This window comes from Oryza sativa, chromosome 7 (assembly GCF_034140825.1).
Source record: "Oryza sativa Japonica Group chromosome 7, ASM3414082v1".
NCBI classification, from domain to species: Eukaryota; Viridiplantae; Streptophyta; class Magnoliopsida; order Poales; family Poaceae; genus Oryza; species Oryza sativa.
This window is the reverse complement of record NC_089041.1, coordinates 19,756,392-19,773,827: the sequence shown is the minus strand read 5'-3', so window position 1 is coordinate 19,773,827 and position 17,436 is coordinate 19,756,392. Positions and strand designations below refer to the sequence as shown.

At 45.3% G+C, this 17,436-nt stretch overlaps 3 protein-coding genes across 3 annotated transcripts; all 3 read right to left on the bottom strand.

Moving 5' to 3' along the window:
- Window positions 1–1,031: 1,031 nt before the first annotated feature.
- On the bottom strand, window positions 1,032–8,183 carry LOC4343361 (DNA repair protein RAD16). Its single transcript, XM_015789722.3, has 15 exons — window positions 8,088–8,183; window positions 6,863–8,007; window positions 5,854–5,976; window positions 5,704–5,777; window positions 5,384–5,444; window positions 5,146–5,292; window positions 4,960–5,045; window positions 4,466–4,535; window positions 4,176–4,304; window positions 3,849–4,076; window positions 2,478–2,582; window positions 2,241–2,393; window positions 2,027–2,115; window positions 1,567–1,647; window positions 1,032–1,451 (listed from the first exon to the last, which is right to left on the bottom strand). Exons 1-15 carry the CDS (start codon window positions 8,110–8,112, stop codon window positions 1,379–1,381), a joined length of 2,589 nt encoding a protein of 862 aa, XP_015645208.1. The 5' UTR covers window positions 8,113–8,183; the 3' UTR covers window positions 1,032–1,378.
- A 4,199-nt stretch (window positions 8,184–12,382) lies between these two features.
- On the bottom strand, window positions 12,383–13,885 carry LOC136357369 (glycine-rich cell wall structural protein 1-like). Its single transcript, XM_066312603.1, has one exon. The coding sequence runs from the start codon at window positions 13,730–13,732 to the stop codon at window positions 12,662–12,664; it is 1,071 nt and encodes a 356-aa protein (XP_066168700.1). The 5' UTR covers window positions 13,733–13,885; the 3' UTR covers window positions 12,383–12,661.
- A 2,660-nt stretch (window positions 13,886–16,545) lies between these two features.
- On the bottom strand, window positions 16,546–17,436 carry LOC136357438 (glycine-rich cell wall structural protein 1-like). Its single transcript, XM_066312697.1, has one exon. It carries the CDS (start codon window positions 17,434–17,436, stop codon window positions 16,546–16,548), a length of 891 nt encoding a protein of 296 aa, XP_066168794.1.

Below are 17,436 nucleotides of genomic sequence, written 5' to 3'. Positions count from 1 at the left end.
TTCAGTTCACTACAACATTAGATCTATACATAGTGAAACATTGTGCGTACACTAGAAGAAACATTTTTTGTATAATAATAAATAAACCAAATTCCCTTAATAAAGAGTTTCCAAAATATGTGGGTTTTTATTGTTGCAAAAGAGTATTTTAATTCGCTGCAACATTAAATCTATAAATAGTGAAACATTAATACATTAGTTGAAACATCTTTTGTGAAAAAAAGAAGAGAGAAGTGGGTGGGTCTACAGGTGCGCACGTGGGGGGAGGGGCGCGCCCGATCCGGCTCCCCCGCGCCGGGCGACCAAAGGAATTCATTCCCGCTAATATATATAATCTTTAATCATTTCTTAACATTAAATATCCGTTCAGCATGAAAAGACCACAAATTAGGATAATTTTACTATTCTAACTTACTTTTACAAACATAAAATTTGAAAAAAAAACTTTAAATAATCATTTTGAACCTATTATTTCTAAAACAAAAATACACACATGCTATAAACTAGCTAGCGTGCTAACGGGCACGCTCATTTTCTAGTTCTAACTTAAATTGAGATTTTTTTAGGGACGGCGAGAGTACAGAACAGAGAAGCCCTGGCGTCGCAGAAGGTAGGTTGGCACTTGCCAGTCCAGGCCTGCACACCATTCTCGTACGATGTTACACATGGGAGAGATTGGAAGCAAGTTGCCAGGGATCGCAGCCCAAGAGGCCTAATATACGGCAAGAACGACTGGACCAGGCAGGTACCAGAGTTCCGGCCTCCGGCCACTCTGTCTCTGCTACTACTCTACTAGACCCTTTGTCTCAGGCTATAAGCATTTTTACTTCGAGATGCTATTTTAACCAACAATATTTATAAAAATAAGATGTTTTAAATAAAAAGAGTTACATATTATAATAATTTATTTAATGATAAATCTAGTAACATCAATTTTACATGATTGATCGTTTTTATTTTTTTTGCTATTAATGATCACTATATTAAAAATATTTATATTTTGAGTTATATTTTGAGACGGAGGGAGTACCTTAGTGCGATAGTGCGACTGTATCTGCCGCATCTAATCAACCACTTCATGATACCGTACTACTGATGAAAATAAATAGCGCACCGGAAACCTATTTCTATCAAAAAAGGCAAACTATCAGCTACTCCGTATTTTGTTCTTGCAAAGATTCAACAAGAACGCGACGCCCTGGTTTCACCCCTCTGTAGCCACAGACCCAAGAGGACATGCGAACCCGCAGTGCGACTATGCGAGCACCTTTACAACTGGCGCGCACTGTCAATCTGTCATGGTCATGGCCCCCCTAACATGTCAGTAACTAATCCTAGGCTACGCCTACACAGGGAGTAATCACCTATTGGGGGAGAATCAGTTCTGGAACAAGAACTTGAGATCAGCCTCTGTAAGCTTGGACATGGCCTCAGGTGAGTCGCCAACGGTGCTGCAAAGAGGTTTGGGGGGAGAAATGGTATCAGGAGAGGCATTCGCTGAAGACAGTTATCAGACAAGCACGGGAGATAATGCCTTGGTAATTGGGTGGAAAAGAGAATTTTTACCCTTCAAACACCAGTCGCTTCTTCTCTTGCAGCTGCAGTATACGCTCCTCAACGGTGTCCTTGATCACAAACCTCATGCTTCTGTATAGCGGAGTTCAAATGTAGGCAATGTCAGACAAAGAGCGGCATGGTTCATAAAAAAAACAGCTACTCCCGGTTTCATTTTAATTGACGTTTTGGACAATGAGACGGTCTACAAAATATATCTTTGACCTTATTTTTTTATTAGAATATATACAATAAATAAATGTGTGTTTGCTTTTATTATAATGCTTTGAAAGACAAATCTATATATGTTGTTCTAGTTTCTTTAAACTAAATATTTTTAAAGTTATTGATGATCAAAGTTATAAAAGTTTAACCTCAACCTTGTCCTAAACGTCAATTATTATAGAACCGGAGGGAGTACATCATATGAGCATAGAGCAAGGAAAAGCAAAATGTTACACTGCAATTGCACCTGATTGGCTTGAACTGCCCAATTCGGTGGATTCGATCCTGGGCCTGACTCTCGACTGCAGGATTCCACCAAGGGTCCATCAAGAAAACCTACATGGCATGTAATCTAGTCAGCAGTATGCACCAGTTCTGTTCCCACCTTTGTCAGGATCAGGAAGTTCAGAACTTATTGCTGTATATAAGTATAATAAATGGGGACGTTGCACTGAGCTTACATGTGATGCCACAGTGAGATTGAGAGCTACTCCTCCAGCTTTCAAGCTCATCAGAAAAATCCTGCAGTCTGGATCATTGGTGAAGGTATCTATAGCTTTCCCCTTCTCAACAATGTTCATTTTGCCATTAAGTTGCACGCACTTGATACCAGACTGTCAAAACATCTTGCACTATTACAATTGTCTAAACACAGAGCTGAAAAGCTTCACACCAATAAATGTTTTGCAGTGAATTACCTTCTGCAGGGAGAATTCAATCAAATCCAAGAATGATGTGAACTGGCTGAACACAATCCCTTTGGCGGAACCATCATGCTCAACCATGTTTCTTATCTCTTCTCTCTGTATGATGTAAATAAAATTAACAGTGACAAAAATTGGACAAGTATTAAATTACTTCTACAAGGTCTGCTCTTGAGGTAATACTCAAAAGCTGATCCAGTACAGCATTATGGAGCATTTCAGCTTTAGGTTGTGTTGGGAACTTTTCCCCTCGGCATGCAAAATGGAGCGGCAGATTAGTGTATGATTAATTAATTATTAGCTAAAAATACTTTAAAAAAGGGATTAATATATTTTTTAAAAACAACTTTCATATAGTAAATCTTTGCGAAAAAAAAACCCGCACCGTTTAGTAGTTTAGAAAATGTGCACACAGAAAACGAGGGAGTAGAAGTTGAGAAAATGTAGTGTAGAACACAGCCTAGTGGTGAGTGATCCAGGGAAAAAAAGGTTTTTGTAACCTTCAGTGAGTAATCTATACTTGCAAAAGTCTACCTACCAGGTTAACCAAAGTATTTTCATCATTAACATCACCATTAACATCATTATGTAACTCAATCAACAAAAACATGTAGGCCAAAAACTGGCAGTGAAAGTGAGACCAGTAGCAGGACTCGCATCCTAAAGTTCCTAAACCCCATTGCCCAGTTTGAATTCAAAAGGAATGCCCTACCAATGAATAGAGAAGTTTGGGCATAGGTTGATGATAAGCATCTTATCCTGCCAGAAGCAGGTCGGAGGTTTGAGCACCTGAAGATGCGTTTTTTTTTAAAAAAAAAAAACATTTCTGTTTTTTCTAATAAAAATCAAATTTCAATTGAAAGATAACTGGAAATCCTAGTAGTTTTTTTTTTTGGAACTTTTGAAACAAGATTTCAATCCCTGGTATCGACTATCAACATTAGAATGGTTAAATCGCAAAAAATATGATACGGGGTATTGGACAAGTTATGTTAAAGTTGATTTTTAGCACTACCAGGGCCAATAGGTATATACAACTTCCTGGCCATTAGGTGAATTCAAGATTTTGTATTCCCATGAGCTCTAAATCTAATAAACACATATAGGCCTTGTACCATGAGACCTAGCTACCTAATTTCCCTCCATTGATTTACTCTAGGAAGCATAAGAATCATGTAATATCCCATGTGGCTACTCCATTGAAACTTAATGGCTTGCAGGATTTCCCTAGATAACTTCTAGAAATACATTTAGCAGAATACGTTGATTTTGGTTTTCTTCCTTTAGGCACACATAGAAAGTATGGCAACATATACAATTGGAGCTGAAAACAACAAAATATGTTGACTTAGTTGTGCGACATACCAAGGCATCGATTTTTGTGCTTGTCTTAAAATCTGCAAGGTTTTGTAGTCTGCTTAATATTCCTGAGCGTTTGCCACCCTTCAAATTTGGAGTGACCTTTTCTCCAGAACTTCGTGTTGTTAGGTCGACAGTAAGGGGCACTGAACAAGATGGACATGAAACATTCCCCAAAGTTGCAGAGTAGTCTATCAAACAATTCTTGCAGAATACATGTTCACAAGAGGTAACCTTGACAAGAAATTCAGCACGTGAAAATCAGATTATAATAAGAAGGAAAGAAAGAACACAGATTGTGTTTATTTTTTAATTTTGGTTTTGAGTGCTAACCACAGCATCTTCTGTCATATCATGGCATATACCACACTGGCTTTCCATGTTCTCATTTCCTTCATTTTTACTTCTGTCACTGAGTTCTGCTGTCTTAGAAAATGCCACAAGATATGGATGATCAACAGCCTACAATTTGACAGGAACAAAATGAAAATACAATACTTTCTGGAGGAATAATAATTAAAGATGCAATTCTAGAGGAAATCAATAGCATGCATGTGACTGAGAAATTCTAAGAGAAACAAAAAATTTTGGGCACCCCACAATTGTTCTTCTAAAAGACTCACCTGTCTCAACCTTGTTAGGAGGTCAAAGATATGTGCATAGTTGTTCATCAGCGTCCCAGCATCAACATATCTGGAGAAAACAGTATATGCATACAACACCTTAAATGCTACTACTGTAACGGTCAAAATTGAAAAAAACATTTGCATCAGTACCTAACAAATGCAATTCTTTGTTCATCAAAACAAAAATACTTGCTACGGTACGAATTATATGGAATGGCACTAAGAGTGGAATTTCTAGTATATAGCATATCATACCTTTACTAACATTGGTGGTACTCATGCAAATTAAATTCAGAATTAATTATTAAATAGGTGGAATGAAACCTATAATATTGGTTCTTTGAGCTGATGGTTCCAAACATTTTGAGCTGTTAAGAGCCAGTCGAAACTAGAACATGTTCGTTGCTAAAAACAAATAGGCTATCCAGCTGTTGCAGCATCATACCACATAGCAACCACACAAAGTCTAATGAACAATTTGAAGAACTCACGAATCAAATTGCGTGCGACTCTGAGTATATAAAGCTTCGTAGAATTCCATTTCATTTTTATCGAAAGAGTCCCTCCTTAAGGTCACCTATCATGAAAAATTAAACGGCTCACAACTGGTACACACATGGAAAAACAGGCATAGCAGATATTCATGTATAGCAATGTTTTAAGATGTGCAAACTCACAATCTTTGGCGGGAGGGCAAGATCTGCAGCTCTTCCTTTTTTCGTGCGCCTTAACACTATGCCCTTCAGAACCTTTTCCTTTAGAAGAACCATGGCTCTTTTGCCTTCAAAACTTGCTGATCCAAATTGTATTGGTTTTGATATATACTATTGAAGATATGCATTCTGTCAGCAAGCCTGTTGCATGAACAAAAAAAAAATCGAACTAAGGTGGCATAACAAAAAACCTTTAACTGACCTTGTTCCACCAGCAAAAATGCCTGACAGATGAGTGACCACAATCACATTGTTTCTTTAGACTGTAAGAGATTAGAGGTATGGTCAGGTCCTCAATCGAAATGAATAAAAAAATCAATGGGATCATTGGATCAGTAGCAATTCATAACACACAACATGTCGCAAATTGCAACCTATTATCAACTAAGATATCTTAAGCTGAAACCAGTCATCTTTGTAATGTAATACAATCTATTTCTCAGGCGGTATTGCATCGCATCGAGCAGAAACTAAGTAATATGACTGCAGGAAAAATCTTTGTAGATAGTAATGTTGTCTTACAGGGTATCTAGTATCTCGCAGTTGCAGTCCTTGCAGAAATAGTTCGAGTAAGGAAATATTTGCAAAAAACGGATCTGAGAAAACAACAGTCAGCACACATAAGCTAGTATAAAGAAAATAGGCCAGGTATTTCAGATGTTTGTTGCAGACCAGCGAGTAGAGTTCTCCAACACGATTCTGCAAAGGTGTCCCACTCAGAGCCCACTTGTATTCCGATTCTAATGCAAAAATAGCCTTGGCTGTATTGCAACGTCTGTCTTTTATGAAGTGAGCCTGAAGAATACAATGGAAGGATTGAATCGTTAAAAAAGCAGGATAACATAACAAATCAAGATTCTCATCTAAAAAGACCCCAAAATAATGTGCTAAGAAGCAATCAAGCAAAATATATAACCTGGTCTTACTTATTCCATATCAAACTAAAACATGAATAAACTAAAAGCATTAAGTTAATATCAATCTAGAAAAAGTATATCTGTTTGACACAACTTACATCTCTGATTTACCAATGCATGCTACCAAGGGAAGAAATGCTTAAATGAAAGCAGGTATTGTTGGCTAAGCTTCCTAGGGCCTGACAACAAGCTACTGAACCACATTTCAGGCATTATTGCTTCTTGTACCAGGAGAAAAGTTCTTATTATAATCATAACGACGAAGCTACACGAACTTGTAGCTTATAACTAAAGTAGAAGAATGTGGAGTTAACATTGTAGGGGTAGCATCTTTTTTTTTGTCACATACAATCCTAAGTTTGCCTAAACTAACAGTGCAGCTATTCATCAAATTATATAGTATATTAAGCCTGAACTAATTTTCACATGTCCAACTAATCAAATACTCTTTATGCAATATATTAAAGAGAACTCTAGACCAGTTGTTTGAAAACATTTTCCCATAATTTTGATTAATATTTTGATGGCCCATGGTACATGTTCATCACTGCAGGGTTCCCGTAATCTGGATTTATGCTAGTTTCGATTTAGCAACTTCGATATGGGGTTACACCCCTTGTTCAGACAAGGAACTCTTATATAAGGAGTACAAGTACTGTTTGTTTCATTCATAATGAGGTAAATGCATATCAAATCAAGATATTTTTGCGAACGTATATCTACATGAACATAAAAATGTGAGAAAAAAAAAGCAGAAAAATCACCTCATCCAAAATAATACGCTCCCACCGCACTGAGTGTAGAGGTGACTGACCCCTTGATTGGCTCCCCGATCCCCCATCACGTTCCTCAAAATCCTCACCATCACTATCATTTTTCTTCTTTTGGACCCTCCTCTTCGATGTCCCCTTTTTGCTACCCCATTTCCGGCTCTCCTGTTTGGCCTGCTTCTCGGTTCGCTGAGCATCAGGACCACAGTAATACCTCAAATGCACCTTCAGCTTGTTGGGGTAAAACAATTTATCACAGTAGCAGCACCGAGTCTTGGGTGGCATGATGTGCTTCCGGTAGTCCGCCTCGATGGTGGAGTAGGTGGTGATCACGAAGTCGTACTTGTTGAAATCATACTTCTGAGCACCCCGCCGGCCGCCGTGGTACACCAGCACGCGCACGCTGTCTTTGGCCGTGTGCCGCTCGATCTCCTGCGCCCACTGTATGACGGCCACCACGGGGCAGACCACCAGCGTGCATCCCACCCAACGCTTCGGCTGGCCCTGAGATGACGACGCGGCGCGGCGGCGAGGAGGCGGTGCCGGGGGGCGGAGGCGGCGCGCGGTGATGACGAGCGAGATGCCCTGGATGGTCTTCCCCATCCCCATCTCGTCAGCGAGGATGCCACCGCGCGAGGGGGAGGCCTCCTGCGCGAGCGCCCACGCGAGCCACTCCTTCTGGAAGCGCAGCAGCGGGAGCAGCACCTCCGGGGCCGGCTCCGCCGTGGGCACCCCCGCGGCCACGGCGGGGGGAACCTCCGGGTCCGGGGGTTCCTCCCCCTTGGCCGCCGCCTCCCGCTCGTCGAGCCACTTCTCGTTCGCCTCCTCCCACTCCTCCCACGGCAGGGGCAGCTTCCCGTGGCCACCCGCCCCCTTCTTCCTCCCCCCTTGCAGCCGCTTCGGTTGCGGGGGCGGCGGGGCCACCGCCGCAGGAGCAGCAGCAGCAGCAGCCGCGGGCCCCGCGCCATCCTTCCCATCGGACGCGTAGTCGTACTCGTCGTCCGCCGCCTCTTCCTCCTCCGTGTCGGCGACGAAGTCGGAGTCGGCGGAGTCGTCGGAGGCGACATCCCCCACCACCTCCTCCTCATCCTCCTCCTCCTCCTCCTCGCGGGGGCGGCGGCGGCCGCGGCTGGTGGAAGCTGCGATGGAAACGGGAGAAGGACGGGGATTAGGGTTCCTGCAATCCGAGGGGTGGCCAGGGGCTCGGGGGATGACTTACCGGAGGACGCGCCGCGGCGAGGCATGTCGGCGGCGGCGGCGGCGGCGGCGCGAAGGGGGCGGTTTGGTGTAAATGGAAGGGGTTTGGGAGAGGATTGTTTGTGATGATTTAATTAGTAAATTAATAGTGGGGAATCGAGCGGGGTGACAGAGTGGGGTTGGGGAGAGAAATGGCGGGAACTTGCAGGGGAAGGAAGCGTGCTCCAGAAGGAGGTCGGAGGGGTGCGCATCGGACGGAGTGGATAGTCTCTTCGTCTCCCTAATGCTTTCCAACTTTCCCGATCAACGAAGGGGATAGTGAGACATAGGAAAACATAATCCTTCCGTCAAAAAAAAAAAAAAACTCAATTCCTAGGTTTTTTTTCTAACATGTGACCGTTCGTCTTATTTAAAAAATTTTTAAAAGATAAGTTATGCATAAAGTATTATTCATATTTTATCATCTAACAATAATGAAAATACTAATCATAAAAAAATTTCATATAAGACGGACGGTCAAATGTTAGACACGAAAAACGAAGAATTCAGTCTTTTTGGGACGGAGGGAGTAGTTAGCAAATGCACATGAGATAAACATCTCGCGAACATGTTCCGACCTTATAACAAGTGTCAGGTTAGAGTTTTGGATTGAGGTTGGCGAAGAGGCGAGGGTGGTGTTAGAGAAAAGAAAGTGAGGAATCTAGCTTATATGTATAGCCTGAGAGACGGTGGATCAGTGGTGGGTGGCGTGCCACCGCCACTAGAGCCACGGGGTCGGTGACAGGTAATGGGCCGGTGTTAGTGATGGGAGTAAAGAGAGGTGAAGAGAAGGGCAGGAGGCCGCCCGGATAGGCCAGGTGACAGGGTATGACAGTGACAGTGGCAAGAGAAGCGAGGGGTTGAAGCTTACCTAAATTTCCTAAATTTGAGTATCGTTGGAGTAAGAGAGTGAAGCACTAAGGGTTGTTTGGTTCGTGACCACATGTTGCCACACTTTGCCACATCTCAAGTTAGGCAGCTTTGACTAAGTTAGTCAGGCGTTTGGTTCATTGCCATACTTATGGCAAGATTCTTTTTCTAGCACTTTGGTCCCACATGTCATTGTCTCAGAAAAGTATGGCAATGTTATAGATTGCTAGCCAAAGTGTGGTGCTAAATTTGTTCGCCTAACCTTAGGCAAGCTTAGCAAGAAAACTATGGCAACCTTAGACAATGTTAGTATATAAACCAAACAACCCCTAGATCCGCTTCTTGCCGCATCGTTCCCTACACTCCACGGAAATATAGAGAAAAGAGGGTAAGGATAATTTGCGTGGCTGTTGGAGTGGTGAATCGTATATGGGCTTTTTTGTTGCAACGTTCGCTGCTTGATGGGCTTAGGTATGTGCGCACACTTGACCCACCCTATGTACCTCCATTAAAAAAAGACATAGGGGGCTTGTTAGTTGTCTTTTTATGGTTAAATCCAACTAAAAAATGGCACATCAAAACTTTAACATCGGTTTGGTTGTTTAAAAAATTGGCAATCCCTAATTATTTGGCCTAGTTCAATACCTAAATATAAATTTGTCAAATAAAATAAAAAGCTAGCCAAAAAGATTGATAATGCCAAATTTTGCCATTGCCAAAAAATTTTGCAATGTTACAAGTGGCAAAGAACTAAACAATCCCTTGATTTTCAGTGTTCTAATTAAACTAACCTCTTACCTAGTTAGTCAAGTTTTATCCCTTTAATACCTACTACCTCACAATACAACTTTTATTAAGGCTCACTTTAGCTTTTCTTTTCTCTCACCACTGGTTTATCAACCAATGGCTAGAAATAAGTCTTATTGTAGAATTTATATATTTCTTATTGTAGAATTTTAATACCTCCTCGAGATACCTAGTAACTAAATGTAAGGGATTAAGTGGATCGACCCGTGAATCCACTTATAGGCGAGATAAGTGGGTAGGTACTAAGTTTTACAAACAGAGTTATTTAGATTCTTCTTAACAATGGTAAAATTAACCCTAATAATAACCTTGAGTCATGTCAACAATCTATACATTTTTTTAACTCCTTTACAATATCATCCTAATAGAACCAAATGTGCCATATATAGGTAAGGTAATTTGTCGGAAAAAAGGACAATTTTGTTCTTACCCCTATTTTAATGTTCGATATTAATTTGCTCCTGTTTTTTTAGCTTTTCGCTTTCGTCCCTGTTTTTTAAATAAAGTAGACGTTTACCCCTATTTTTGATAGAAGTTAGTGGATATGAGATTGTTAAGCTAAAGAAGTAAAAAAATATTGGTTATTTCATTCGTTAATTGACCTTTGTACCCCTGATGATTTTGCCATAGCAATACGATATTCACGGGGTCCTTTTTGCCTTCTACAATCACTGTCCCCAAACCTATGGGTTACTACCTCCGTCCCAAAATAAGTGCAGCTGTGGATATCCGTGCCTAACGTTTGACCGTCCGTCTTATTTAAAAATTTTGTGAAAAATTTAAAAATATTTAGTCACACATAAAGTACTATTCATGTTTTATCATCTAATAGCAATAAAAATACTAATCATAAAAAATTTTCAAATAAGACGAACGGTCAATCATTGAACGTGAACAGTGCAAAACTGCACTTATTTTGGGACGGAGGGAATACAACAATAGTAGCTCGGCTAGGTGCCTAGATAGTGGATAGGAGCTAGGCGACGATGGGGGCTAGGCTAGGTGATGGCTTCGTGCGAGAGTGGCCTAGCCAAACGGCAGCTCCGCGCAAGGAGGAGGAGGCGGTGGTGGCTCCACTTGGGTAAGAGCAAGGATAATAATACAGCCAGCTGCTTACTTATAGCCTATCTATCAGCTCACTCATATAATGGTTAACTCTTCATTATAAATATATGGTCTACCTGTCTGTCTCACATATTTTCTTAGTTATTGTGCCTAAGCCGGCTGTAAACTTATAGTCCGCTTCTCATCTCTCTCCTCTCCTCTCTCATCCACATCAGCATTCAGCCTTCTTATAGCCCTCTATTATATTTGCTCTAAGAGGAGGTGACGGCAGCGGCCCGCCCAAGTGGCGGCTCCGCACGAAAAGGAGGAGGCGACAACGGTGGCTTGGCCAACGAGGAGTAAGGCGAGTAAGCTAGGCCGATGGTGAGTAGGGCGAAGGGGTGGTGCACGCGGCGGTGAGCATTGATGACCCGGCTTGGCTGTGAGCAGGCAGCAAGGAGGAGTTGCTTGATTTTGTCATTTGGATTTGCTTGTCTTTGTGATGTTTGTAGCTTGCTGTATGTCTTCTAATTATGTAAAACACGTATCGAAATTGTGCCCAAATTATGTTATTTTTTTAATATATGTCTAATACATTTTTATCAATTTTGTGGCAAAAGTTTGTCATATTTGTAAAAATTTGTCAAAATTGCAATATGCACGTACAAAATAGGGGCAAATACACAATTAATGAACTAAAATAAGGGCAAATGTGCAACAACAAGTAAAGGTATGAATGTCTTTTCTATATATATTTAACACCGTTATTCCGTTAACATGTGTATCCTAATTAGGGGTACAACTTATGCTTCCTTACGGGTAAAAACGAAACACCCCCCCCCCCCCCAAAAAAAAAGAGAGCAATTGGCTATGTAAAGCCCAATGACATAATATGGCCCAATTACGTAAAGCCCAAGTGAAGAAACCGGACTGTGCTGGGCTTGAATTCTGTTTGGTTTTTTCTAACTGATTTTTCGGCCTCCTCGTCTCCAGTTTGTGATGAGCAAAAACAGACTGGAAAATTCTGGTTTCATGGTCTTAATTTCTTCACTTGTTTTATTTAACGACCATTTCCCCCCATCACGCCGTGTCTCTTTACAATTTTGTTTTATTCTTGTTCATAAATATGGTAGGTGACGGTGGACATGGCCTCATTCTTTTACTGATTTTTTCTGACGAGCTTTGCACTGCATGGGAGATCGTCGATCTACTTGATTACTCTGCATAAATGTACGCGTGCATTCACCAATCTGACCTGACTAGCTAATCAGTTTGCTCCCAAAGAATAGCAGAGAAAAGGCTAAAAACAACTGAGCTTTATAGCGTCCGACATTAAAGTATGGATTGATCCGGAAATATTGTGTACTCATGAATGCAAAGGAGTCGTAATTTTCCAGCAAAAGGCCATGAACAAATTAAATAGTTTACGGAGCATGCAAGAAATGCACACAGTGACCAAGATCATGATATATATTCAGATTGTACGCAGTACTGCAATGCAAGCTACCTCAAATTGAATACTTTAGCATGGACAATGCCCAAACTGTACTCCGAATATTACACTTGAATAGTACGGTTTACTATTATTAGACTTTGCATCTCTTTTACGTAGATTATTATTACATGTAGTTGGAGTTTTATCCAATCAACGAGACGAAGAACTTTTGAGTTCGCCCTAAGTACAGGACAGCAATAATCACCACCAATTAGACACCCCCTAATTCATAGACAAACCACACGATTGCACACTAATACTGAATACCATAAGCTTCTTTAATTTTTAGGAAAAAAGAGTGTTTAAACACTAGCAGACCGTGCGTGCGCCACGTCGATGTCTTAACGTCCGCCGCCACCCGCGCCACCACCAGCACCGGCACCACCACCAAAACCAACGCCAACGCCGACACCAACGCCGACGCCGAAGCCGCCCCCACCAAGGCCGCCGCCGTGCCCGAGTCCGCCACCTAGTCCACCGCCATGGCCAAGGCCTCCTCCAGCACCACCACCCAAGCCACCACCGGCGCCACCGCCTCCGCCTAGGCCACCGCCACCGCCTCCGCCTAGACCGCCGCTGCCGCCTTGACCAGCACCTCCGCCAGCTCCACCACCGAAACCTCCACCGGCGCCACCACCCATTCCACCTCCTCCGCCGCCACCCATGCCGCCGCCACCACCACCACCAAGACCGCCGCCTCCGCCAGCGCCACCTCCCATGCCACCGCCGGCGCCAAACCCTCCACCTTTGCCCCCGCCGCCTCCAAACCCGCCACCTCCACCGCCGCCCATTCCGCCGCCTCCGCCCGCTCCACCGCCAACACCACCACCAGCTCCAAATCCTCCTTCCTTGCCACCTCCACCACCAAGCCCGCCACCACCGTCTCCTCCAAAGCCACCACCGCCTCCACCGCCAAGCCCGCCTCCCGTACCACTTCCACCGCCGACACCACCACCGGCTCCAAAACCACCGCCTTGACCACCTCCACCACCAACCCCTCCGCCGCCACCTCCTCCAAGGCCACCACCACCTCCGCCTCCAAGGCCACCTCCTTCACCACCACCACCGCCTCCCACTCCGCCGCCAAAGCCACCTCCCTTACCACCTCCTCCTCCTAGACCGCCGCCTCCTCCAGCGCCACCTCCGCCTCCAAACCCGCCACCTCCACCAAGCCCACCACCGCCTCCGCCTCCGAAGCCTCCATCTCCTCCAAATCCTCCACCGCCGCCGCGGCACCGGCCGAAGCGGCAGTCATGGCCAAAGCCAGGGCCGCGTCCGAACCCCTTGGGGCCATGGCCGAACCCACCGGGCCCGAACCCGTCGTCGTCGAAGTGATGAGCACGAGCGAAGCAGCTCAAGCACAGCGCCGCGGCGAGGAGAGCGCACACGAGCTTGCCGGCACGAAAAGCCATTGCCTCCCGGCGCACGCCGGACAGCTGGAGTACGTTGCCGCGCCGGCCGGTGCCGGAGCAATGCTGCTAGCGAACAGGGTAGCTAGCTAACGATCTCTGCTGCAAAGCTTAGCTCGATCTTATTGTTTGAGCTTGTGTTGTTTAGCTTGCCGTGGTTTGCATTGGCTGTGGGGGTTTATATAGGGGAGTGATCGAGCAGGGTGGAAGAAGTGATCAGTGAAGTGAATTAAGAAGCCCACTGCTGCTGACTGCTGTGCAAATGTCCACTGTCCACTTGGTTGGTTTTGCCGCGTTTTGGGCAGGTGAGAAGTTAGGACATCATTAGTGTTCCACTCCTTCAGTTTCATATTGTAGGTCGCTCTTTTATTAGTTAAAGTTTATAAAAAAATAGCAACATCTACTACATTATTTTTTAAAAATTACATAGTATAACACAAATACTTACATTAAATTAGTTTCATTAAATTTAGTATTGAATATATTTTAATACAATGTTTGTTTTGTATTGAAAATGTTACTACATTTTGCTACAAACTTAGTCAAAATTTTAAATGAAATTTAAAAGTTTGACTAAGAAAAAAAACAAATACGCAATAATACGAAATTGAGGGAGTATATGTTTCGATATCTTATTTTCAGTGACAAGAGTAGAGTAGTGTTCTTTACCTTGATGGGATATCTTAGCAGTAGTGGCATGTTACTCCACTAGTAGGACTACAGTGCAATGCATTGATGGGATATCTTGATCGACTAGCTAGCTAGGGTTGTAGACGACGGATCATATCTCACCATCATTAATTCATCATCAAGTTGGCGTCAACAATATCCAGGGATTGATCCATACCGTGGGTCAGCTAGCTAGCTGCTGGCCCATGCATGCATGCAAAACACGCGGTGGTCGCCGTTGCATATATTTCGTCGGCCGGTCGTCGCCGCCGCCGCCGGCGGTCGGCCAGCCAGGCAGCTGCCGTGGTCGAGCGGGCAGTAGTTATTGCAGCTAGCAAGCTTGAGCGAGCAGTTGAGCATTGAAGGGGTTTAGTTTGGTTCTCTATCCATCTGCCACCGGTCGATCGAATGGTCCACTCGATCGGTACCATTGATTGTGAAAGTCCACGTGGTCAACGGGGGCTGACTTTTCTGCTTTATGAATGAAAGTAATCGTACTCGTAGCAGCTGCATGGCTGACTTTCCTGAATAAAACTCATAGTACTTACCATCACTACTATAGAAAACATAATGAATACTCCATTAACGACACTCACATAGTAGGTGCAGGGATTCTCAATCGATACTCCATTAACGACACTAATGTGGTGATATCAAAGATGTTGATCTAGGAACCAACACTTTTGAGGTTTTAGAAATGAAAAAAAAATAGTATGCTCGAGCTCGATGCATCGACTCAAATCAAGCCGATGTTTCGAGCAGCCCCCATCGCCCCGAGATGGATCAACATCAACATACAAGAACAAAATCGACACACAAAGAACATAAATGAAGAACACAGAGAGGACATAGAAAAAGACAAGGCTACCGCTGATCATTCTTCCTCGTTTGTCAGTGAAGTCCATAGTTGAACCGAGCGCGTCATCCAAATCAGGTTGAACCCGCGAGGTCATGGCAGCCAGATTCAGTAGCCGCTGAGCTCCAGTCGACCGGATCTAGTAGTCCTCAACCTCCAGATGGCCACTACCATAGCCGGCCCATCAACCTTCCACACACATGCTAGCCACCCACAGAGAGGAAGAGGAGAGGGAGAGAGATAAGAGAGGCCATTGTGGTGCTCCAAAAGGACTACAAGCGATGAGAAAGAGAAGGCGATGATGCAGGTGAGGATGCACGACGACGGTAGACAGAAGCAGCGTTGCAGGCAAGTGAAGAGAAAATGGTGGTGGCGGATCGAAGCGGCGAGACGCATGGAGCGAGCATATAAGGTTGGCAGGGAGGGAGTGAGAGGATAAGGTTTAGTCGGGATGAGGCGGATAAGTGAGAAGGGCTTAAAAAATAGAGAAGAGCTACAACGCACTATAAGGAGGTCATGATGCCTTAGGCGCCACCGTCGCCCGTCCATCCGGATTGGGGTTTCATCTGAAGAATCCTGTCATGGAGAGTGAGAGTGGCAGCTCAACAACACCGCTAAGGGGGATCACGACACCCGAAGATGTCATCATTGCCGGCTCTGAAAAAATCTTGAGCTAGGCTTTCGCCAGCAGCACCCTCTCCCGCACCTATCGTCACACTCCAAAGCTTCGCCAACCAAACAACCTCTGGTAGCCCATAGCTTCACCATGTCGATGCCCCACCATTGGCCATCCTAGACCTGCCAATCTCCAATGCAGCCATTGTCGCCACCTCCCGCAGCCCAGCAAGGTGCAACTCACACGAAGCCTCGTCGCTGGAACGTCCTCTTTCCCAACCACCAATGTCGTCGTCTCACCAAAAGCGCTCCCGGTCACTAATACTGGTATGGTTTACTATTACTATTAGACTTTGCATCTCTTTTACATAGATTATTACATGTAGTTGGAGTTTGATCCAATCAACAAGATGAAGATGATCTTTTGAGTTCGCCCTAAGTACACAAGATGTGGACAGCAATAACCATCACCAATTAGACACCCTAACATAGACAAACCACACAATTACACACTAATATTGAATACTATAAGCTTCTTTAATTTTCAAGAAAAAAGTGTTTAAACACCAGCAGACAGCGCCGCGCGCCATGTCGATTGCTTAACGTCCACCGCCGCCCGCACCACTACCGGCACCGGCGCCACCGCCGAAACCAACGCCGACGCCGACACCAACGCCTATGCCGAAGCCACCGCCCCCACCAAGGCCGCCGCCGTGCTCGAGGCCACCTCCGGCACCACCACCCAAGCCGCCTCCGGTGCCACCGCCTCCGCCAAGACCGCCGCCGCCGCCTTGACCAGCACCTCCGCCAGCTCCACCACCGAAACCTCCACCATGCCGCCGCCACCACCACCACCAAGGCCTCCGCCACCGCCAGCACCACCTCCCATGACACCACCGGCGCCAAACCCTCCACCTTTGCCCCCGCCGCCTCCAAACCCGCCACCTCCACCGCTGCCCATTCCGCCGCCTCCGCCAGCTGCACCGCCGACACCACCACCAGCTCCAAACCCTCCTCCCTTGCCACCTCCACCACCAATCCCGCCACCGCCACCTCCTCCAAAACCACCACCGCCTCCACCGCCAAGCCCGCCTCCCGTACCACTTCCACCGCCGACACCACCACCGGCTCCGAAACCACCGCCTTGACCACCTCCACCACCAACCCCTCCGCCGCTACCTCCTCCAAAGCCACCGCCGCCTCCGCCTCCAAGGCCACCTCCTGCACCACTACCGCCTCCCACTCCGCCGCCAAAGCCACCGCCTTCACAACCTCCTCCTCCTAGTCCGCCGCCACCTCCGCCGCCAAACCCGCCACCTCCACCAAGCCCACCACCGCCTCCGCCTCTGAATCCTCCACCTCCTCCAAACCCTCCGCCACCGCCATGGCACCGGCCAAAGCGGCAGTCATGGCCAAAGCCAGGGCCGCGTCCGAACCCCTTGGGGCCATGGCCGAACCCACCGGGCCCAAACCCATCGTCGTCGAAGTGATGAGCACGAGCGAAGCAGCTCAAGCACAGCACCGCGGCGAGGAGAGTGCACACGAGCTTGCCGAGCTGAAAAGCCAT